General features: G+C 40.8%; 3 protein-coding genes across 4 annotated transcripts in view; 1 reads left to right on the plus strand and 2 right to left on the minus strand.

Moving 5' to 3' along the window:
• Positions 1 to 229: 229 nt before the first annotated feature.
• On the minus strand, positions 230 to 5,532 carry LOC138630473 (serine/arginine-rich splicing factor 6-like). 2 transcript variants are annotated; one of them, XM_069714863.1, is made up of 6 exons: positions 5,324 to 5,532; positions 4,391 to 4,533; positions 3,238 to 3,356; positions 1,559 to 1,761; positions 1,391 to 1,462; positions 230 to 1,151 (listed from the first exon to the last, which is right to left on the minus strand). In XM_069714863.1, exons 1-6 carry the CDS (start codon positions 5,428 to 5,430, stop codon positions 752 to 754), a joined length of 1,044 nt encoding a protein of 347 aa, XP_069570964.1. In that variant the 5' UTR covers positions 5,431 to 5,532; the 3' UTR covers positions 230 to 751. The 2 variants fall into 2 exon arrangements, with proteins under 2 accessions (XP_069570964.1, XP_069570956.1); XM_069714855.1 differs by having other exon boundaries at positions 4,373 to 4,533.
• An 86-nt stretch (positions 5,533 to 5,618) lies between these two features.
• On the minus strand, positions 5,619 to 11,453 carry acot8 (acyl-CoA thioesterase 8). The gene is made up of 6 exons (XM_069714875.1): positions 11,253 to 11,453; positions 10,471 to 10,607; positions 9,689 to 9,914; positions 8,187 to 8,344; positions 7,745 to 7,936; positions 5,619 to 6,092 (listed from the first exon to the last, which is right to left on the minus strand). The coding sequence occupies exons 1-6, from the start codon at positions 11,450 to 11,452 to the stop codon at positions 5,974 to 5,976; spliced, it is 1,032 nt and encodes a 343-aa protein (XP_069570976.1). The 5' UTR covers position 11,453; the 3' UTR covers positions 5,619 to 5,973.
• Positions 11,454 to 14,631: 3,178 nt separating this feature from the next.
• Positions 14,632 to 24,458, plus strand: part of phactr3b (phosphatase and actin regulator 3b) — a 49,222-nt gene continuing 39,395 nt past the window's right edge. Inside the window, exon 1 of the mRNA XM_069714888.1 lies at positions 14,632 to 14,874. Coding sequence (XP_069570989.1) covers positions 14,763 to 14,874 — 112 coding nt within the window. The 5' untranslated portion in view covers positions 14,632 to 14,762. The remainder of the gene's footprint in view (positions 14,875 to 24,458) is intronic.

The following is a 24,458-nucleotide window of genomic DNA, read 5'->3' on the forward strand; positions in this document are numbered from 1 at the left end:
CAAGCGTTTCCAATAGAAACATGGTTAAAGACCGGTTTGCCTCCTTGTTGAATTTTGATAATTCAGTGATTTGTTTTAGGCTTTCCAAATGTCCTTATTAAAACGGGTAGATTTCATTAGGTCCACCCTCTTTAACCACTTTTAGTGTTTGTGTGCTGCGATTTGATCTTTTTCATATTTTTTTTTTGGCAAATGATGTTCATGTGCATGAAAAATTGTAGAGGCAGGCTTTTTTTTTAAATTTCTGTTATTTTATTCAAATATGACGTCACAAACAAAGTGTAATTTCCACTGGGGTATGATTGGAGACTTCAAAAGGCAAACGGGTAAAAACTATTATCACAGAGCATGCATTTGTGAAATCTATTGGTTGGAATCATTAGTGTTAGTCTTGACTTTCACATCTTTTTGTTTGGATTTATTACATGTACATAATCAAAATATGAAGCAACCGTTGCCTCTTGATAGCTTGCTGGACTCAAATCATACATTTAGACTTTATGAAAACAAACAAAGAGAAATTCTGTTTCCCAAAGTTACAACAGCTTTCATAATCCCATCATAATACTCTCAAGAAAATATCGATTTCCTGACCATCCAATTTGTGCCAAAAGATACAAACCCTTTTTTTTGATCTGTAAACATCTCAAACACAGGCCAGGGATGTACCCAAGCAATTCCAAATTTTTACTTTTTTGGAGTACATCGTTTAAAAAAAAAAAAAAAAAAAAAAAAAAAAAAAAAAAAGGGGTCAATCTTGAGAGGCAGATCTGGATCTGGAGCGAGAGTGGGAGGCAGAGCGCTTGTCTGGGGACTTTGAGAGATCTCGCTCCTTGGTGGAAGGCCATTTTGAAGCAGTTTTCTCGTATCTGCTCTCTGAACGGGACCTTGAGCGGCTTCTAGACTTCTTACTGGAAGATTTCTCCTTGGACTGACTTCGGGATTTACGATCCGCTTTGACTTTGGATCCGCTTTTGGAGCGTGATTTGCGAGTGTCTGGGTGAGAGCGAGACTTTCTGCTCTTGAAGGGGCCGTGGGATTTGCGTGAGCAAGACTTCTCCTGGGATTTTGAGTGGGACTTCCTCTTTGATCTGGAGCGTGACTTCCGGCCCGACCTGGAGTGAGACCTGCGCTTGCTGTGAGACTGAGAACTGCAAAGGAGTAAAAAAAAAAAAAAATATATATATATATATATATATATATCAATCAAGATGACGGCTGATGATGTGATTTGATGAGGTTTGATGTGTCGATGCGTCAAAGTGTAAGAATTGAAAGATACTGAAATGTTAGCTGAAGAGATGAATACCTTTCAAGTATAAATGATGAATGTTAAGAGCAGTATTGTCATTTGAAGAGAAGACGGCAGTTCAAATGTAACTGCACTCACCGTGAGCGAGACCTGGAACGACTCTGAGAACTTCTACTTCTTCGGCTGTGAGAGCGCCTTCTGCTACGAGACCTGTGGGTAAAAAAAAAAAAAAAAAAAAAACCCATCCGTAAATATAAGTGAAGAAAACAAAGAGCATCATTGGGCTGAATTTGATCCCTCATCTACCTGGATCTGCTGCCGGAAAATGAGCGGCGGCGCCGAGGTTTGTCTTCCACCAGACGAATCTTCCTTCCATTGATGCCGACGCCATCCAGTTTCTCCAGCGCTCGTTTCATGTCTGAACGGGATCGATATTCGATGACACCCTCGTTGGCTCGGCCTTTATGAGCATCGGCATAGGTGACTTCACCTGCTTGCCGCATGAAATCCTATGAAGACACAAATATGTCAAATGTCTCTTAAAAAAAACAACAACAACAAAAAAACGAAACTTCCGAGACAGGTCCTGTTTCTTTTGTACCACATCTGCCTATTTAACAAACTGCAAGTAACTATTAAATTGCGATATATTATTGGATTTGATCAAAAATAATGTCTTTAAAGTTGAAGCATCAACTTTCAGCTATAATTTCAGCATTCACACAAACGCGGTAGGAACTGGTTTTTAGTTACTTTCAGTGATTGTCAGAACTCGACAACCTACAGACACAAGCTAAGAGGCGGCACAGGAGGCTTAGTGGCAAAGCTCAGATCCATTTCTTGCTTGTTCGGGAGGCTTTTAGACTAAATTCTGGTCTTCGGCATCACTTGCAGTGATGTCTAGTGATGACGCGAACTACAAAACCTTCCTGTTAAATGCGACAAAATGTCTTACTTCCCTCTGCTGTACGTGTAGTAGGGGTGGGTAACATGGGTCGAAAATATTATGATGGTGTTTCAGTGATAACGTTATTCTTGGCAAAATATTGAAAAATAGTTCATTATCAATTTCAAGAACACACATCTGCAACATAATAAGAGTTCCGGTTTGACATGTCAGCATGAACATAACAGATTGTTTTACAATATTCTGTAAAAACTAACACGTTTCTGTGGTTTGTGTTACTTCTGTTATTTTGTAACCAAAGCACTTCCACATTAGTACAGCTGGTCCCCTTTTTGGAACAAATCCTCCAACGTGGAGCTGCTTTCAGCCCTGCTTGTTGTGGCTCTTTGGAGGTTACGTCAACATGCCACCATTACAATATCAATTGTTTTTAAATAATATAAAACGTGATACCAACATTATTGTGAACTACAGCCGATATTGCCCTATCACAGATATAGTAGTATCCTAATATATAATTGGCCTTTACAAAAAGTTATTTTCAGAACATAACGCAGAAAAACAAACTCGGGATATATTAGAAATCGGTCTATTTGTGTCTTGTTTTTATAGTTATTTATAATTATGAAATTCCTAGTGGCATGTATTGTTTCAGTGAACTGATGTCAGCGTGGACAATAAACCTCCAATACGTATCTTGGTCAATGTTTGACAGCCACATATTTGTGATTTTTGCAAACAATATATTTTCATATGTAGTGTACATATATTATACATATAAACATTACCGGTTGATACATTAATATCTCATTTATTTATTCCTTAATATTGGCGTGGGTCCCAAAAATCAAGTATCTGTTGGGGCTCCATTGTAAACAATACAGTATTGCACATGTTTAGGATCACGATCATGTTGTAGGTTGGACTAGTACATACTTAATCTGGATTACACGTTCTACACACTCCACCCAAAATGGGTTGTCTTGCACATTTCATCTTCAGCCCTACGTATTCAATCAGCGACTAAATGTTTATTGCTGTTTAAAAGCACGCTGATCGTTCATGGAGCATTCCTCACCTTAAGGTCCTGCCAGCTGCACCTGCTAGACAGGTTCTCCACAATGAGGCGGTGTTCAGTGCGTACAGGTGGCTCGTACTTTTCCCTGCCTGAGCGATTCCAGCTGCCGTAGCTGCTACCTTCAAAGAGGACAGAGAGATTAACATTTAACTTGAAGCCAGAGAATTTGAAAAAAAGGACTCAGAACTGGCATAAATTATCTAAAAAAAAACTTAAAAAAAATCACTGCAGACTGGACCCCTCTTGTTTTGTTTTTTCGTGCCTAAGTCTCCACCTCTATCTATAAAATGACAGCTTTTGGTGCACTACCTTTGTTAGAAAATCAGATACTAGTTTGTATAAATTTTTTTACTATTTGTTGTACTGCTATTGTACGTATAATATTTGGTAGTTTTCTTTGAATTAATAAATTCCAAATAGTTGAACAGCCAGAAAACAAATCTCAACTTTCTGGTCTCACTGAACAACACAAAATTCCTTGTTTTTGAACTATATCCATCACAAAGATGACACCTACCAACATTTTCTTGTTTTACTACAGAGTGCTGGGAGCCAAATCAATGGCGGAGATGTGTGTCGGCTTGGTCATCTGCAACATGTCTTGCAACAGTAAAACCAACAGGGTTCCTCACCATCACCCTGGTCTATTGGAAAAGGATGCTGTCCTCATGGCTTCCGGTTATGTCAACCATTGGTCAAAGGGCAAAGGTCACACACACATTGTAAGGGGGGAAAGCTCAGGCCAAACGGGTCAGGCAGTCATCTTTACCCTCATTGGACTCGGACTCAGCCCGCAGTGGACTCTTTCAAATTGAAACATCAAGCACTTTGTTAATGTCGACTTCAAACTGTATACACTTGTAGCTTAACACGTCTTACCTTTGCTTTAATCATTGTTACTCATGGGATTTTAACGCACATCTCTTTCACTGTTGAAAAGCTGTGTTTCTATCGGCTGTCAGGCAGAATGGGAACAGGTGTCTAATAAGCATTGTGTGTGCTGGGAGGTGTCCCACGAGTACTGTGACAGCTTCATTGGAACAGGCTCGGCTGTATCAAGAGTCAGTGAAAGTGAATAGCATCACATGTTAGTTAGCATTGACTGATTAGAACCCAAAATTGACTTCACATTTACATTTTTTGCCGAACTTACTGCGTCCCCCGAACCCGTAGCCGTCTCTCCTCGGTCCTCGGGCGTGCTCGATGACGACTCGCTCCCCGCACAGCTCCTTTCCGTTCAGTTCATACACAGCATCGTCAGCATCTCGCATGTCCTCAAATTCAACAAAGCCGTACCTGCAGGAGAATCAGTACGCAAAGTGTAAAAAGCAGGAACCGGCCACCGGCTACCGTCATCTATTAAAATTAAAAAAAAAAAATAATAAAAAATAAAATAAAAAAACACACACAATCGACTCCATAAAAGGGCCTAAAATGGTGAAAAAAAAAAAAAAAAAAAAAAAAAGTCCCGTCTCATCGGCAGCCTGTGAAACAGACCCTGCTGCTCCTGTCTGCTATAAAAAAATAAAAAAAAATTAAAAAAAATAAAAAGAATTAGAAAGAGAGAGAAAAAAAAAGCGACAACATGAAACCATTTTGCAACTTGTAGTCGTGTAATGATTTCAGTATGACGCACCTCCGGGCAGCACGTTCGTGTGAAAATGTGCCGCACGGAGTCGAGTTGGGTTACAAACGTCGGTTAACACCGTTCACTCGTAGTGTAACGCGTCGCGTTACATCGTCGCGTTACATCGTCGCGTTACACTACGAGCTTCTCCGCGGTGACGAAGAACACGAGCGGCTACTGTAGCGTTAGCATGTTGTTGTTTTTTAAAAAAAAGAAGCGGTAACGGCCGCTGAGCGCCTCGTTTACAAAAACCAGCGAACCGGGAAAAAAAACAAACACACAAAAAACAACAATGTCGGGCTGTGAAACTTATCACCGTGTGTTACAATAAAGCAAAAAGGGCGTTTGGTTGGTTTTTCTCTCGCTCTCGGGAGTATAGGGCCCCGTCTCCGGACTTAACGGGCAAATCAAATGAAGGTAGCTTAGCTCGCTGGCTACGACAAAATGAGGTGATCTTACCCGTTTTTCAGGTCGATCTCTAATAATTTCCCGTAACCACTGAACAACCTTTGAATGTCTTTCTCTCGGACATGATAGCTGAGCTTGCCGACATAAACCCGAGGCATCTCTGAAGATATTTAACAGCGTTGCTTCTCAAGTGAAACGTACAACTTTTTTTTGTTTTTTAAGCCCTCGACGTCGAGAGCCTGCAGAAGATCCTGAAGGGAGCAAACTTCCGGCCCGGTTCTTCACAATAAGAGCGGGAGAAAAAAAAAGAAAAAAAAAAGATGTATTTGTTGGTGGTTTTTTTTTTTTTGTGTACACATTAAAAGTATCTGCAGAATTCTGATGGTAGAGATTCTTTTGGATGTTTTGTCTCATCGGGCCCAGCTTTGATGACTTGAGCGGACCCAATATTCACTCGCAATGCAGCGCAGTCGGTTGGATGACGCTAATATTTTAATTGGAAGAAGTCAGAAAATATTTTTCTTAAATGCATTTATAGATGTTTTCTTAGGGCATTCACAGTCATGTGGAAAATCTCCAGTGCTTTTACGGTGACACTAAGATAGGAATAACTCGTAACATGTTCAATGATATGATACTCATTTAAACAATACGTATGATTAGATGATACAAAGACATAAATTAATCTTTTGGGAGTGTTGCTATAGTTTGCTGGGCTCTGTCACTGGTTTCACTCTCAAAACGCCCTCCTGCGAACATGAGGCTGCCAGCACCCCATCTCTTCTCCACACTCGGCCTTGTATCAGCCCCCTACTGCTCCCTGTAGGACACAACACACACAACATGCTCGGCTTAAAGCAGGAATGCAGAAAAAGTTTCATGTGTTTCTAAGTTTTTGACAAGGACGATAAGGTGATGAGCTTAGCATGCAAAAAAAAAAAAAAATAGCCATTATATGTTTGAAAGTTAGAATCAAATGCACAAACACATGGGGGGGGGGGAATGTGTAAAGAGTAGTTTCTATTTTCAACAATATTTATAATAAATACATTCACTTCTAACAATTAAAAATATTAACTTTTACACAATATTTGTCAAGTAAATACAACACGTTATTAAGGTAAATGTTGATTATCAGATGTTAAATCTACAGCGGTGATTCTAAGGCACGACAATTGCACTTCAGCTGGCCCAAAAAGTCCCCCCCCCCCCCCAAAAAAAAAGGTCATTTCATTAGACACAACAGTTACTACATAAACACATTACAAGCATTTAAAACTTACCCATTAATCTTTTAAATATTATAGAAATAAACTTTGCATGTGCATCACGTCATGTCCAGCATACGCTAACAATAGCTTTCAATGCTGGAGGGGAGTCAGAGTCAGCAGTGACGCAGAGATGCAAATGTATTCTTTAACTTAGAAACTGCAGCCTTGTGTTGTTGTTGTTATTTAGTCTCTCACAGCAACCACATGATTAAATCATTCAAATTTATTTTAGGAAAAAAAAACTCTTGGTATCTGCAGCAGGAAGTGGTACTTGTAACATTTGGTTTGGTACATAGTGGTACATGGTTTGAGAAGTCTGGGAACCACTGAAGTACAAGTGTCGTGACAAATGAAATCCAATCGGACGACCTCCAAACGAACACTATAAAACAGGCCACAGTGAAAGCATCTGTGGTCACGTACATCAACAACCAATACAATCTGTAAATACATATAAGTGCATATGTATACGTGTAGCCATGACTATTAGGCCTTTTCTTCTAAAGGCACTCATTCATCAGTAATTTAGTGCGCCGCCTCCAACGTAAGATCAGATTTTGTTCCCACTGTGCTTGTCCCACTTTGTGGATGAATACCTAACCCTACAGTTTGGTATTGCTCAAGACGTGGTGCCAAATCTAATTCTCAGGGTCTCTCAGGGGGAGGAATGCAGCAGCTGGTTTGCAACGCGGCAAATAAAGTTAATAATGTAGCATTGCTATTTTTTGAATCATGTCACATTCTAATGAGCTTCTTTTCCCACTTAGTAGTGTGGTGGTGTGACCAAATGCTGCATTGTAACACTTACTCTTGAAATTATTCCCTCCCCCTCACCAGCTTCCGATTCAGAAGATAATCAAGCGGGGTCGTGTTTTGTTCATGGGATGGACAAGAGATGATGTTGGACCTGCAGTGGCAATGTGTCCTTTGGGGTTGCTGACATTTAAAAAGACGCACCTCGTAAAAATATAAAATGAACACTGGAACCCCTTTTCACATTGTGGTCTGTCCCACATTCACCAGTCGGGCAGCGAATAAAAAAAAGTCGACGTTGATTCCGCTGTCGCCATATGTTGTTCAACTTTTTAAAGAGAAACTGTGTATCTGTGTACCCTGTAGTATAAGAGGCCCGTTTGTGCTGCTGCGACAGGCAGACACAACGAATGGAACGCAGCGGATGAGATGTGAACAACACACTGACCTGCCCACGGGCTCTCGCACTCGTAGAGCATCCACTCGTCGCTGCGGAAAGTGTTGTGGAACCACATGGCGTGGTCCAGGGAGGCGGCGAACTGGGCCCTGTATTTGGGGTAAGGCAGCAGTGCTGTGCCGAGGAGCGCAAAGTCAGAGACATAAGCAGCAACGCAGCTGTGCAGCTTCATGTTGCCTTCACCTGCATGAACACACAAATAAGATGCATCAACAAATATTGCTTGGACTTCAGTAAACATGTATTATTTTGCTTGTATTGCAGGGTATTGCTTAATGTAGAATTCGGAGTCTCACTATATTGCTTGATTTAATCTAAAGAATGGCGCAAATAAAATGCGTGGCTTATGAATGAAGCCACAGGACTACCCAGCGTATTATAAAATGGCGTTTCTGCATTTGCTAATAGGGCAGGATGAAGAAATGCATTTTACCTATATGCCCTCGTGCTCGGGCCCAGAACAGCCTCCTCGGTCCCGCAGCATTAAGTCGTTGAAAGTTTGCTGGGTTGACTGGCTTTATCTCAACGGGGACCTCATTAGCCAGCAGCTTGTTAAGACCTCTTTTTGCATTCTCTGCCAGGTCTGGTTGACTGTAAAACAATGCATGGACATACAGATCACAACTCTTCTGCAGGGTACTTAATGGACATTTGTGGCAAATGCAATTGTACAATAAAGCACAAGTAAACATCTTCGCTGTAAGTGGAAATGCTCCAGATAGCATAGTTTTTTGCTAGCATTCAGGTTTAATAAAATGACCAGGGACGATAAAGGATGGGCTGTATGGTGTTTTTCCTATGGTCATAGATAGGCTTTGCGTGCTTCCACAGTTGGATTGGAACTGGAGTCAGTTTCCAATCCAACCATAACTATGACATAGTTATCGTCTTTAAATAAAGAATACACCCTTAAAGGCGTGCAGTCTTCTAAATCCTTCAGTTTGATTTTCTTCACATCTGTGTTTTAATTTACTAAGTATGTTTCTGCTATTTCTTTTGTAAAAAGGAATTTGAATAAAAAACTGTAACAGTGAGTAAAAAGGACACTGTGAGTAGTAGGTTACACTCCTCAGGCTGCTGATTTCCACCACAAATCAAATTTCATTGGCTTCCATTTTACTGGACTGTTGGCAGATATCTAAGGTTGTTTTCACACCAAGGTTTTGCTACTTTGTATACAATCGATCTAGTTAGTTTCGCTTTAATATCAACATTTTTGACATTGACTTGTTTGTAGACAGACATGCGTCTGACATTGGTGTGTTATCATAGCCTTTTAGTTTAAATGGTGAAAAATGAATAAACAGATTCATTACATTGCCACTGTACTATCATTATTATGGCATTGCTACCGTCACCTATTATCTTTTCAGAAAAATAAATTAGAAGTTTTTTCAAGTTGACTTTTGATTTCTTCGATGGGCCAAATTATAATTTAGTTCTCCCCGTGTGATTCTCCGTCTCAGTTTTACTTCTCTTCCGGTGTTTTTTCTTCTCCTATTGTTTGATGGGTCACAGTAGTCTGCCTCAACTTCCTGTAATTAGTCCAAAAGTCTAGGCCATCCAAAAAGTGTTTTCTCACTGCTTTCATTCTGCAAATTAACTGAACCATGGTTCGATTCATTTGCGGTTTGATTGGGACCGTGACCACCTCTTTTGGTTGGACCAAATTTGGTCCTTTGGTCCAGACACCAGGCACCGTTCACACTTGGTAATATGGTTTGGACCAAACTGACAAGTCCAAAGGTCCGAACCAAAAAAGGTAGGTAAAAAAGCACTGATATCTTAAATGTTTTGCAGGAAAACAAGACAAACTAAATGACTTGGACCTGAAGTGCAGTAAGTTGGAAAACTGAAGTGGGAAAATGTTCTGTTTTTATCCCGGTGTACTATCAACTTCCACGAGTCGCTTATAAAAAAATGGGGTTACTGTACCTGAGCTGAAAGTGAATGAGCTCCTCTACAGTGAGGAGGTCTTCAGGCTGAGGGACCACCGGCATGGTGAACTGGTGCTGCAGGGGGCTTGGCTGCGGCATGTGGAAAGACGCTTGGCAGATCAGGATCGGTTGTCCGTGCTGGATGGCCTTCACAGAGCGCACTGTGAAACTGCGACCATCTCTTGTGCGGTCCACCTGGTACAGCACTGGCACCTTAGGATCCCCTGGAAAAAAAACAACATAACAGCAACTTACTCATCCTGGACGACCACAGGTATCATAGAAATATTAATAGAGAGTTTCTGTGATTATTAATTGTACAATAAAAAGGCAAAAATACATTTGTTTAAACATGAATTAATCTATGGAAAAATAGACTTAATTACAATGTAATTACTTAATTATAAAGTTGCTTATGTGATAGTTCAATGGGCAATAGAAAGAGGAACTACTAAAAGAATTTAAAAATGAAATATGATCTGAACAGATCAAATTAAAATCGGAATTCACCAAGACAAAGCTAAAAGAGCATTTTCACAGCAGACTTTTGACATGTCATCACGGGAAAAGCACAGGAGTCATACAAGGTGTTGTACATGCTGAATCTGTGGCTTTGCTTAGTGGGACACCTACAGTACAATACCTGTCAGTAGTCTCACCTGTGCTTCTCCGGCTGTGAAAAGTCTTAATATCATTACACTGACAATGGAAGGATTCTATTTGATAGGTGATCGCAGTCCCACGTTCAAGTTTACGCTGCACAGGGTCGGTTCGTCTTACCGGCTCGTACAAAGTAGCAGTGGAGGGAATGGGCGTAGAGACTGTCGCCGACAGATTTGGCAGCAGCTACGAGGGCCTGACCGACGATCTGACCTCCAAACAAGCGCTGATTGCGGGGCACCCAGTGGTGCGTCCCTCTGGGGAAAGTCAGAGAAATTACTGAAATGAACACACACAGTTGCAGTTTGGTTAGGTACACTGAGCTAAAGCTAACACAGTCAAACACAACAAAGTTCTGCAATAATTGCTGCTTCCATGATTGTTATAATGTTCAGATTTTGTTATATTAGAGAGGTGATAATTCCCCCAACATAGTCATTCTGGGGTGGAGGGGGGGGGGTTATAGTTTGCGGTGATGTTGAACTGCATAACTTTATACAGAGAGGTGTTTCTGATCTTTAACTCGCCCTTATTGTTATAAATAGGGTGGACGACAACGTAGGAGGCCAGTGAATCATTTGAAGCACAAAAGCACAAAAGCACACTCGCTCCAAGATCAAAACGTTTCAGAGGTCCTCCCCAAAGTGAAATAGAGCCATCATTAATTCCACAAGTGTATTTCCTCATTAAATACTTTACATTTTGTAACTTTTTTTTTTTAATTATTTTTCAAAATCTACATTGCTTACTGGTTTAAGTGGTTTCATTGTTTAAAAAAAAAAAAAAAAAAAAAGTTAGCCCCAGAAAAGCTTCTGCTTAAAAAAACAACAACAACAACAAAAACGTCCGGAAAGAATTCATTTCTGAACTGTGAAATTCCTGTAATAACTTCAACCTGTTACCTGTACAGGTCAACGTCGAGCTTCTCCAGGTTTAAAACGCTGGTGACCAGGACACTTTTCAGGTCCTGGGTATTCTGCGACGGAGGACTCCCCGAGTTGTCATCTTCAGGTGTTTTCGGGGAATCAGGAACCGCCAGATAATCTGAATTATTTGTTGAACCACTGGCACAGTAGTTCCCACCAGCTTCTATCTCCTCCATTTTTGTCTGACAGCTTCTTCTGTGTTGGTGAAAGGTTGTTACTTCAATGTTCTTTATTGCCACCTACCGGTGAGACCCAATAACATCCACTCAAATTATACATGGCTTATTTCTTTTTTTTTTTTTTTTAAATCACTGAACTTTCAGTTGTCTCAACGTTTCTGGACAATTTACTCTGAAGCACTGACATAGTCAGATATTTAAGGGTTAATACCTTCTTTTGTCCAGATATGTATTTATTAAAGTCAGTTAAATGACTGTGTTCAATTTTCCATAACGAGATGACACTTTTGTGTCTTTATATCCTTTATGCAATATTCCACTATTTTCACGTTTAAAAGTGAAATTCTTTCGATTGAATATAAAATAATTTAAGGGTTCAACACATTATTGGACACTCAGAATATCCGCACAATAACCTGTTCGTGGGACACAAGAGACCCTAGACGGTCCGAATGGCGCAGCAAGGGGTGTGTCGATAAAGATGAGCCCGTTCAGTGCACTTTGTGTTTCAATTTTGTGGTGAAATTGCGCCTGCACCTCCACCAGCTCAAGGTCTGACGCAGAGGGCTATTTTTGTGGTTTCAGTGGGCAAGAGCGAACATGACCAAACCGACCCAAAATTACACAGACATGTTTGGTGGATGTCCAAAGTATTGAATTCCACTAAAATATATAATTAAAGCAATTTTTTGTAATTCAATTTCCCGATTTAGTTAATAAGTAATCTATTTGTTAGTCTATTACATTGGATGTGAATCCGACAGATGGCCCGCCTCATTACGCAGTAGCCAATCTCAGCCATAAAATATAAAAGGCACTTGGGTTAAATACAAATCAATTGTATTTACATTACACAAAAGTGGTAACAACTTGAAAGTCTTTTCTGATTTAATAATTTATCCAGCCATGAAAGGCCAAAGGATGTGTCAATGCGTCATTTATTCGCACAGAAGATAAAGTCAAATTTACGCGCGGCAGTTTAGGCTCTCAGGTTTAGGTTTGGGTGAAAGTGATTTAAGATTAAGATAGGGGACTGGTCGTCATAGTTACAATAATCAATACGTTGTTATGCCAAGCTTGTCCATAGGTAACAGTTTAAGCAATTTATTAAAAAATAGCCTAAAGCAAGCAAAACATGATTATAATTACGAGATGACGCATACAGGAGGTTCACACCCCAACATTTGTTTGGTCACTATCCTTATGGTAAATTAACAGCTTTGCTAATACAGTCCTGTAAAGCGTCCTCATTACTGCTGGAGCCAGAACAGTCTACATGTTGACCTCAAATTCCATCTTACTCCGACAGTCAGGGAGTCATACGCAGGCACAGTGATACCCTCGTACATTGCCGATAAAAATCCATTCATATGCTTATGGTTTCACATCTTGGTTTATAATCTTCTTTTAGGATTTTCTTTTTCAGTATCAAAAGTTCAGTTAAGAATGAGAGTTCACAGAGGGCAATGAAACGTCCGGGGCTGCCACAGGACACTCACACCTTGCAGTTTTTGTCTGAAAACAACAAACAGAAGTGGTCTCAAGACACAACCTATGTGGAGCCAAACACCCAGTAATGCGATTCCTGCTGAGAATGAAGACATAACTCTCATTCTAATTATGCATGACTCATGGTAATATTTTATTCCAAAAGCAACAGAAATGATTGTGTTTCTGTACACAATTGAAAGCAGCTTGATGGTGCACAGGGGAACCAGATTAAACAAGCCTTTTTATCACCCCAGTATGTGCTACAGCAAAAACTCTGGTTATAGCCCGTTAACCCAAATTCTTTTTTGGTTACTGGCACAGGATATTTATAAATGTCCTCCATTTTAGCCTCCACAGGACAATGTTCACCTTGGCTTACAACCTGGCCAAAGTCTTTGAAAAAATAGAGGAAAAAAAAAAAAAGAGACAAACTGCTATTTTAAACTCCAGGCTATTGTTTTGTAAGTCCTAAGTACAAGCTGAGTTCGGACTCCGATCACTGAGGGCAGCTCTGCAGGAAACATTGTGACTCAAAGAATCAGGAGTAGATGGTGGTATCCTGGGTGCTATGACACAGTTTGCATGTTTCCTAACCTTAACCCCAATCCACACCAATAAGTGAACCTACTCCCTTCAATACAAAACTGAAAACAGAGGTGCTCACGTATCTAATTCTAACTCTCAACTCTTTCCATGAAACTGCATGCAGGACTATGTATTGCATCACCACTGGTGTGCAGGCATGTATCTCTATCCTCCTAGGTGCCCCAGATATAAGCAAGAATGCAGTCATAAACATATTCTTATTGCTACTGGTGGTCAACAGTTCCACAAGGCACCTTTAACCTTCAAATGTTTCATCCTCACTGGCTATCTCTCATTTTGTTCATACAGTTCCTCCGTAGGACACCTTTAGATCCTTTCTTTACTGGTCGACTTTGTGCAGGACTTGAACATTTCTGACTTTTGCAATTCAGTAGCATCACAAAAAGGCCTTTGTAAATTGAATGACCAGAGAGTACCCTACATCTGATTGTAGGAATAATTCATTCAATGGACGGTTCAGTCCAGTGGGACAATGTCATTAAAAAAAAGTCCTAATTTTCTATCAATCCCAAACGGACCTGGATCCAACGCTGCTTTCACGGACTGTAAGATATATTTCTTTTCAAAGGTGACCTCCCATAGGACACATCAAAGCGCAAAATAGTCCCTGGAAATGGGCGAGCTTTGCTTATTAGAAGAATTGTGACACAATTGTGATAAAGCACAGATTTATTGAAGCCAAACGATTTGCCTGTGTGCAGATATTGATGATGCAATGCCATATTTAATGAATCCAGCTTTCTGGGGACAGATGGAATTTGTGAATTTTTCCTGCAAAATTAACACAGTGATAAGAGCTATTATTGTAGTAGTTTAGAAATATTAGCCCATGTTTATCACCATAGAATTGCTATAGGCTGATTACAAGTGGTCTTTGGTGGGATGTGTTGATACCAAACTATAGGGGAATTATTTAAAAGCAGGTTTTTGTCACACAGAGCTTAAGATTTTGAAGCTCATATTTTATACTTAGCCTATTTCAGTCTTGTATGTTTAAAGATCTTTAAAAGTCTTTTTTACGAGCATCACGTGAAGGCGGCATGATGCTGCGCGCGTAATGGATTTCCCCAGCACTGCTGCTTATCGGGGACCAGGAGCTGCAGCTGCAGCAGTTCGACCACATTAAATCTGCTCCTCCACTTGATGCCAGTGACCTTGGCTGACGGTGATCACGCCTTACAGTCTCGCCTTTTAGCCTTTCTTTTTCACCATGGCATCATCGGACGGGCTGATGGACGAGGACTGCGTTCTGCAGCGGGGAAGATCTCAGAGTGACCCGAGCAGCATCACCGAGGTCCGCCTGGGTGAAGCGCACAGAGCAGGTAAGAGAGGAGGGGGGCCTAAACGCTTGTTGGACATCTGTCACCTGCTCATTAGCTGGTGTTGAGGGCAGGCGGTTCGATCACTGACTGTATGGGGTTGGATGGGGGACACACCGCGGTTTCGGGGTTCGCCCGTATCCGTGACCATCCCGCTGAATTTGGATGATTGAGAACGTGCGTCGTGGACTACCCCCTGCATGCACTTACCGCTGTGCTGTAGGCCTTCTATGTGAAATTGCCCTAATAAAAATGTCATGCACAGTGACGTGTTGAATGAATCAGGCGAACTTGTGTCATGTGCAATACTGCGTGAGATGTTTTCAACTGTTGTCACACCACTTAACTACACTTAACAGCCTTATTTACCAACACTCAAGATTTGCAGACCTATATGCATCTTTCCACTGGCACCTGTCAGCCCTTCATTGCCCAATTCCTCTTCATATCATAAATGACTGACGTCCTCAGACAAACAGAATGGTTTCCTTGCAGATGATAGCATTAGTGCAAAACAACCAAGTCAACCTGTGTGCCATCAGTTTGTTTTGCAAAATATAATTTTAGTATTGTTTGCAGCATGGGAAGATGTACAACTTGCCATCACACATGGACTGCAGTATGTTGAGCTGAGGCTGATGAGAGCGCTGGTTGTGTATTTGGCTGTTTCCATGGTGATCCAAATGGCAGAAGGCAGAGCTTGGCTCTCCTACTGTGAGCCGACATGGTGTTTGTCTGTCTGCTTCTCTTTACTGGTGTTTTTTTTTTTTTTTTTTTTTCCAGTAGCTACATTCAGTGATGTAAAGCAGCCAGCAATTTAAAGTGAAATGCCAGTTGGACTGTGAATTGTGTTTATTTGTGAGGGGGATTGGCATTTCTACTGGGAATCACTGGGCAGGCGGTCACTGTTGCTCAGTAGCCTTAGCCTACTGCGTTTACTGTTTTGAAAGGTATTCAATAGTAGATTGATATGAGACCCTGGTAAATCTCTCATTTTAACTTAAAGCCAGCCCTGGATGATGCTACAGATTCAACTGGTTTCACAGCAGTAGGAGAAATGATGAGTAGAAGAGAAATCGTTGGTGCAGCTGTTTAAATAAGGGGCTCAGTTATTGAATCATATATGAGGGCTGTAGGAGTTGCAGTATAATATACAATACAGGCTTCTTGGCTTACATACTGTACTATATTTTTATTTTTTACTTGTGCATGATGCTACATTCTGTTTGAACATCAGACCCTTTCACAGGGGCATCTATCTTTAGATATGAGGGCCACAGCAGTACTGCAGAAAGGATCTTCAAGTTCTTTTGCCAGCGGTGGATATCGTTGTGTTCATGCCCTTGGTTTCCAGTACTTGTCACTTGTCGTGGTTGTTATGGTTACGTAACAGCGTTGGTGTATGTGAAACTCTGAGGCAACACTTACAGGATTGTCCTGTGATATGCCATCCAATTACCATTTTAATCTTAATGTCTAATTCACCCACACCCTGTCTCCCTGAAGCGATGTGGCAGATTTCATCCAAAGCCTGACGTTTCCAGTGCAGCATCAGCCACACAGGGCTCGGGCAATGCAGCAAGTGCAAACCCGCACGTCCTCCCCCATTCCTCCATCCCCTCTGCTCGGTACTAACCCTTTCCTAGCCCTGGCACCCCGACTGCGGCTTTGATCCTGCCACTTAAAGAACCATATCCATTAAAGGGTAGAAAAAGGAGGACTGACAGATCTGTACTGGTGGTATTACCATGGCACCCAGCTGGGCAATGTCACAGTGAATCAGCTACACAATACACTAGACGTAATGCAAAAATGACGTCTTCTTTCACTGTGATGCTTTGAAGGGAAAGTAAAGTATTTTTTCTGCTGCACATGGGTGCAACCGGAACAGAAAAATAAATTGGAATTTTTGCTGAGTCTTCATTTGGCTTTCTCAAAGCAGATTCTCATTCTGCTCATTCTGATGCCATATGAAGCACTCAGAGCACCGAACACAGATCTAACCTGAATACTTATTTTGCAGAAGTTTTCACCTGACAGGCTGACAATGCTCTTGCTTTAACAGCTAGAGTCAGGAGGCTGAGAACACAGCAGTGTGTTATGTGGATTAAATCAAATCTTTGTACATGGAGATGGTTTCATAAGAAGCCTTTGATTAGCATCCACCTTGTTCAGCACATACAGGTTACATCACTAGCTTTGTGAGAGATGGTGCAGAACAATACGCCAAAACATTGTTGCCAAAAGGTGAAACTCGTGCTGCATTCAAATTTTGAAATCTTTCATCAGGAGCAGCCAGAAAGCAAAATATTCATTACTTCCATTAGATAAACTGAGCCAGTGCAGGTGCAATGGGACACTTAATGTGTCTGCTGACAAAATTTGGCAAAATGACTCCAGTTTCCCGCTTTTACAATCAGCTGTCAGTCAAGATGAGTGTGATTTTGGAAAATGAGAGAAAATGAGTGTATCCCTACTTTTTTGTGCACCTACCCAATTGCCTGACATCCTGGCCCAACGTTGGCCTTTCAGTAGTCACTATTTTGTAATCATAACCAAGAGAAATGATGGCAAAAAGAAGTCTTGTTATCCGCAGTGAAACAGAATTTTTCTTTAAATGACATGAAACATAATTTTTTTTTCTAATGCCCAATTAAGTGTGTATGTCAAATGTACTTTGACAAAAAGAAGGATTCTACAGTAAAGATGTGACTGACATTGCCCTGCCGCTCCCTGGTTTTGCCTCTAGCCTGCAGGAACCTCTTCTGTTGCTCCCCTCATCTCCCTATTTAAGTCAGTGCTGTTGTACTAAGCTGACATGCTGCTCTTACATCAAAGGCTTTTTCCCTGGACTCCTCCGCCATCCTCCAACCACTGCACCCCACCGCCCCTATCTCTCAACTACTGATAGGCCTTGGTTTAGTCCTTACATTCAGTCAGAGGGGACGGAGGGGGCCTGATGAGGAGATTACAGTTCCTTTCATTTGAATCAGGCTGCCTCATGTTTTATTAATCAGGAAGCCTATATATAAGCCACTTTGTCTCATTCCATATTCAGAGTTGTGATTGAACAGAGAGAAAAGCAAACCTGGCACCTGGCAGCTCACTTCTGCATGCATGTTTAGCTCGGCGAGGAACATGTGCTTAATGTCTCTACAGCCACATGAGCCACTGCACAGCACTGGGACAGGATGAAAGGTGTGCATAACTGGGAAAAGAAAAACAATAGAGCAGTGTCACGTCTGTTGTGCTCAGCTGTCTCTGCAGCTTTTGGCCATGTGGTATGTCACAAAGTCCCTGTTTTGTTTTCGGAATCCATGTCATTGATTAGGGGCACACTGAAGACATATTCTAGTCTTAACTGCAGACTTTTTTTGTTACCGATACTCAAATTTCCCACCCTCACAGTGTCTGTAAAAGCACTGTGATATTGGCATGAAGCTGAGGGTCGGGAGGTTTCAATCACCGAGATACCACCAAAATACAGACAAATCATAAACCCCAGGTCTGTAAGCCAATTAGGATTCTCAGGCACAAAGTATGTCACCTCCTTCAGGGTCCTCAAGGGTGAATTGTGTAACTGCATTTTCTGACACAACGATACCATGTATATTACCTCAGAATGACAAAAAAGTCATGTAGCTTCTGTATTAACAAGACTCGAGTCACCTGTGGTGTTATATGACAAGGGGCACAAAAATGATAAAAACAATGATCTCAAGGACAACGTCTGGAGCAGCATTGCCTCACAACAAGGCTATTAGAATACTGAGTAGTTTATGTCGTTCACTTTTTGATGTAGTAGAGTTGGTAGTAAGCAGGCAACAGTATCATAGCAGGTTTGGCTGAAGTTCCAAAATGTATCTTCTTTTGTCAAGTGATAAAAGAGGACAAGACCATCATCACTAGATGATGTTAAATCCATCCTTTTCTTCTGAAGAATGAGATGACGCAAATCTACTTATCTTGTAAGTCTTTGGTTCGAGATATTGTATGAAGTATCAGTTTTAGATGGTTTTACAGAGTTAACATACATCTTAGTTTCGTCTTCAGGGCGACATCATGTGCACATTTTTAAAGAATTTGTTTTTGCATTGCAATTTTGTGTAGCATTTCATTTGCATCTAACAGGCAGCAACCAACTGTGATGTCATCCATTGGTTTGTGGACTGCTGTTTTGAAGATCAGTTCAGTCATCGTTAGCTTGTTTTTTTGGTGCCGGAAGTGACCATATTGTTTGAGCTGCGAAGGAGTGAGTGGGGGATCTGACCGGGAACCCGAAGACACTAAACCCACCCATCTATAGTGGAGGTCTGACTGCACCACACACCTGTCAATCAAACAGACACTCACTGCCCCAAACATACCTCTGTTTTAGGCCTAATATGTCATTAATTATGGAATTATTTTCTGAAAAGAATGCCAGAACACTGATTGAGTGATTTTAGTGTTTTACACTATATTAATTTGTGGAAAAAAAAATATTGACGTGTTATTTCATTAGAGAAGTTGAATGGGAGTCTATGGAGCCTGAAGTTTTTTGGAGCCAGCCCCTCTGGGCAATCTTAAACGTTGGCTTCAGTTTTCAGACCACTTCTAAATACAGTCCATACAATTAAAACGCTACTAGCACAGTTCAATGTAAAAAAATTTAGGCAGACGAATTTGTTTGGCTGCAGGGGTTACATTTATTTCTTTTCTCATCCAAATCCTGCATGACATATAATTTATTCAGGGGTTCCCAGACATTTGCTTAGAATTGTCTTCACTAAAAATCCTGAGTGAAGAATATTGCTGTATTAATGACCGTATCCGTGCTGTATTATTATTATTATATTGCTGTGTATTAAAATGCAGTACATCTCAACAACCTACAAAGTGGGTGAGGGTCTAAAATGCTGCAAGTGGGGTCAAGAGCAGTTGAAAGGTGAAACGGTCGGTGAAACTGCAACAAGAGGGCTCTACTTGGCAGACGGCTCGATCTTTCATAAATGAGGTGAGCAGTCACTGTCACGGCAGTCCAGCACTGCAGTCACCAGATCTCACAAAGAATAGGGACAAATATTTTTTCCAAGGTCGTGCTGCATACAGTGACAATTGACAGACGTTGGATTACTCAGCACTACACTGCAAGGTTAGATTACATTTAGTCTTTAAATGAATACTCACTTAATGCTGTGCAGGCAGTGTTCGAAATCATCTTAGAAATCTTTTGAAATTCAATCAGAGGTCGTTAAACCGAAAAACTCCACACAGAAAATTAAACTTTGCTCAACCCCTCTGTGGGTAATTTTAGAGCCGATGTAAGTCCTGAGTTTTTTCGGATCTCATGTCTGTTTCAAAAGTGGAACATCTGAAAGCAGCAATGAAGGATTTAGCATGGCCAGCATAGCCATGGTTAATGTGGAGCATTGCCGAAGTAATGTGACTGCAATCTGGGACTATAAATGAGCATGTGGCATCACTGAGACAGTAATAGGTTGTTGTGTGAATTTTACCCTTGAGTCTTTGGTGCAGCATCGATTCTTTTTTAATAGTTGGCCAAAACTCAATGGTACAAAGGATGATTCAAAAGCACCTCATGTTTTGTGCCAACTCATCTCTCATGCCGTTACGCACTATGCGGAGACGTCCCCGGGTCCCACTGACTGCAGGGCCCTGGGGAGCAGCACAGCAGGACAGGCAGGACAAAACATGACGTCACCCTCGACCAATGTGATGAGAGGACATAAACAGCATTCTGTAGGAGACTCTCATAATGCATGCTACAGGGCCATGGCAAGGATGTTAGGAATTTCAAGTTTACAAGTCCAAATTGACCAAACAGAATTAATCAAATCCAAAATTAATGATTTAGAAAATTCAAATTTACTCATTTAAAGGGGAAGTCCAGCAATTCTTCACATCAAAGTCTGTTTACAGGTCTTGGAAAGCAACACTGCATATTTGAAACCTGCTATTTAAAGGCTGCGTCCGTGTTGGTTGGGTATGAAGACCACACGTTTTAAAATCAAAAAAATAATCTATGAATCTGGAGTTAAGTGAGATCGCTTGACCTGCGTAGCCCGCTGCTCGTCTCTGCCTGAGGGCTTGAGGCTCAAGGTTACATTAGCTGCTATGAGCATAACACACGTATTGAACTGCTGGGGACTGCGTTGCATTGTGGGAAATGTAGGCACCAGGCATTAATGAAGAAAAGCATCTCTGGTTCTGGTGCATTGACTTTGATTATTTTGTTTTGAATTGTCCATTGTGAGTCTGCTTACGTTCGGTGGAGACCTCTCTGAACTGTTCAGCTGCTGTAATACATGTTGTCCTGGTAAAGAAAACTAAATTCCATTTATATTTATCAATTTTCTTTTGCACCAAAATTGATCTATTTTTTGATATTCAGCCTCAAAATTAGGTGTAAAAATACAATAAAAGTAATGTTGGTGTAAAAGGCAGTCCTCTTCGTGTCATTAAGTTCTGCAAATTTGTAGAAATACTTACAATTAAATTCAAGTTAAATTAAATTAAAGTCAGGTATACACAGGGCTGCGTTGATATGAATCGCAAGAAAAGACTGCAGTCGGGTGATAATCCTCTGCTGGGTAATAACTATCTCCAACCCTCTTCACATAACACATGACAGCACAATATAACAGATTTTATAGCTGGGACTAGTAAACAAAACAAACAAACCAAAATGCTTAAGGGCCCAAAAAACTTTTTTATTATTATTTTCTTTTTCAGCTTTTCGCAATGAGTTATGGGGTCCCACATAAACACACACATTTTTGCCAAACAGTTTTCTTTTTTTTTTTTTTTTTTTTATAATTCCTTTACTGATTTGAATTAGCTAAAGGTGAGGTCACATGGTTCTCTGCACCAGTCAGGATTTAACAACATTTGAATGACAACGTTGATAGCTCATTGTCAATAAAATCGTACCAATCTACATCTACTCAGTCCTTATGGAGCAGAGTAGCTAAATTGCCTAGATTTTGTCATTGTTGCTGTTTGTAATTTTTGTTGTTGTTTTTGTTGCATGTTTACTCATGAACATTTAAACGCGAAGCCCTCTGAAGTGTTCAGGGCCTTTACAGATAAATGCTTTAGAAAACTGAAATATCAGGAATCATTATGATTTTCAGTTTGCAATTGAAATCTGAGAAAGTACATTTTCTGGTGATGCCATCTGGCATCCTCATCTTTTTTCAGCTTTAGAGTAATTTGACCATCTTCATGAATCAAGAGTGAAGCGTTTGATATGAAGGGAGGTAAACACTATAAAAAAGAATACCACATTTTAATTGTTTCAGGGCAGGGTTTTCCTTTCACTAAACAGAAGAAGAAAAAAAATGAATATAGAGACAGTCTAGCTCTCTTGCACAGCAGCTCAAACAGAAATAGCTAACTGTACCACCCCCTCCCCGCTGCATGTACACGGTCTCCCCTCCCCCAAAAACAAAACAACCAGAGATCCTTACAACAACAATAAGGATGTCTCACATATATCAGGACTTAAAAGAGGTGTTCAAGTGCTCGACATTACAGTCAAGATTACAACCCTGGTGAAATATGCTCAAAAGATATGGATGGCTGTGGCTTGTGTGTACGGCTCTGCACGTTATCCACAGCCACCTCACTGTTTGCACTCCCAACAGAGCTTCGCTTTTATGCTTCATTGTGCACGATGATTCGTACAGCACTTGAGCAACACTATCTTTATGCATTTAAATAGTTGTTATTCTGCATGTGAACCCTTTTGTTTCCCATCCTTAAGGGGTTCAATACTCTGCAACTGCAGTCACATGTTTGTAGTAATAGTGCAAGCTCATGATGGTGGATGTGGTCATGCCATAATAAGCTTTATTTTAAGAAAGAAATTCAATTTGCTGTGTGTGTAGCAGAGACACAGATCTACCCAGACACTGGGCGTGGAATGTTTGGGGGGGGATCTTCTTGACTTAAGCTGTCAGCCATTTACACATACAGTAATGCATCTTTTATGAATGTTTCATGTGCTGACCTAATTCCTTTCAGAGCTGAGTAAAAGCAATATGTTGCACATGAACACACACCAGAGCGTGCAGCTGTTCCTTTTGACATCCTTGTCCCACAACAAGGGGATAGGAACTGTAGGCCAAATGGAAACAGAATTGCGATGTGATCACTTCGATGCCCAGGAGAGTCGAGAGTAGAGGCTTTAGAGCACCCCGGCAGTTATTTTCAGTCATTTGTTTTTACAAAATCTACACTGAATCTCAAAGAGATGGGGACTAGAAACAGTCTAGTGAGGGCTTTATCACACAAAGAGATACTTTGCTCCCCGTGACAGATGTAATTAAAGCAAACGCTTAAGCCCAGAGTAGGACTGGAGACACTGATCACTCTGATGGACTTGAATATTCCAGCAGTGTAAAAGAAGGAGGAGGAGGAGGAGGAGGAGGAGGAGGGGTGGGGGCAACAGCTGCAAAAATCAGTCTGCTGATTGTGGGTGCTGGTCTTGAACACGTGTAATTTCCCCTGGAATTAAGCCATAAAATATATAAAAAAATAAAACTACTAATCAGCAACAAGCTATTGTTCTGATGTGACCCGAGCTAACCCCATAAAATACCAAAAAGTATTTGCTGTTCAGAGAGAACAAAACACAGACACGTGCTATTTCTCTCCAAAGTGCTTCCGTACATGCATTGCAAACTGGAAGGTCTGTAGAGATGTCTTGGAGGCGCTGTATGTGACAACACTGATGTCCGAATTGGTTAACAGACTTTACCCTGCCAGCTCGCATGCATGTTGTTAGCACTGCATACTGTGAATTAGTGAGGCATTTGGGAGGGGGAAGACTACTATTGAGTCAGTTGACCATTTTGATAATATTCCACATAAATATGGCACTCGGTGTGTATTTTAAAACTTTGTACCTAAAACTAAATTAGAGCCTTCCAGGGCTCCAATATAGTCCTGTATTTAGGTCTGTAGTTATTTGTAGATGCGTCACAATAGATCTACTAAAATAGAAATGGAGGCCTAAAGAGACTGCAGATTTTTGTGTATACACTTACTGAACACAGTCAAGTAGTTTATTGGTCTTTAACCTTATCAAACCATAACCATAGGAGTAGCAGATAAAAAAAAAAAAAAAAGGGGTCACCTAAAATTGTCCACTGATCCAAATTATTTTGTCACATGACAGTCATATGTAACAGTTTTGTACAGGGAACTGGACAATCGCCATCTGCTTGTAGAGTTGTCAGATCAGAATATATTGTGTATGTCAGAGAACTTGACAAATCAATTGTTTGAGGGTTTATCAATAAAAAAAAATACTCCAAATGCAATGTTTTTGGGGTTTGGTCAGACAAAAAAAGCCAATCTGAATACATCAGCTTGGATTCGTGGAAGTTGATCAATAAAAGAAAAAACAAAAGGCAGCATCAAGTGCGACCTGAGAGTCCTGGCCTGCACCCAACCTTGAAACATCCCCTTCAGAGGAATTCCAGAGACTATTTTGTTTGCAGCTCACGCACTCTTCGCAGTCGAAGCCGTGTCTTCCCCACTGCTACAGTCCCCCCATCTTTAACTGTGACGCTGCATTG

Source organism: Brachyistius frenatus, unplaced genomic scaffold, assembly GCF_029030835.1.
Source record: "Brachyistius frenatus isolate BFR_SWC_R1_liver_20210118 unplaced genomic scaffold, ASM2903083v1 Contig_4, whole genome shotgun sequence".
Taxonomy (NCBI): domain Eukaryota; kingdom Metazoa; phylum Chordata; class Actinopteri; family Embiotocidae; genus Brachyistius; species Brachyistius frenatus.

Bases quoted from the DNA above. Each gene is read 5' to 3' on its own strand.
- acot8 (XM_069714875.1), bottom strand. From the start codon at position 11,452: ATGGAGGAGATAGAAGCTGGTGGGAACTACTGTGCCAGTGGTTCAACA. The intron at 10,608-11,252 runs GTAACAGGTTGA...GACTTTCCCCAG, and splicing joins CTCGACGTTGACCTGTACAG to AGGGACGCACCACTGGGTGC. The intron at 6,093-7,744 runs GTCAGTGTGTTG...TGTGTCCTACAG, and splicing joins GTGCGAGAGCCCGTGGGCAG to GGAGCAGTAGGGGGCTGATA.
- LOC138630473 (XM_069714855.1), bottom strand. From the start codon at position 5,430: ATGCCTCGGGTTTATGTCGGCAAGCTCAGCTATCATGTCCGAGAGAAA. The intron at 4,534-5,323 runs GTAAGATCACCT...ATTCTCCTGCAG, and splicing joins GAGATCGACCTGAAAAACGG to GTACGGCTTTGTTGAATTTG. The intron at 1,152-1,390 runs GTGAGTGCAGTT...ACTCCTTTGCAG, and splicing joins CGTTCCAGGTCTCGCTCACG to TTCTCAGTCTCACAGCAAGC.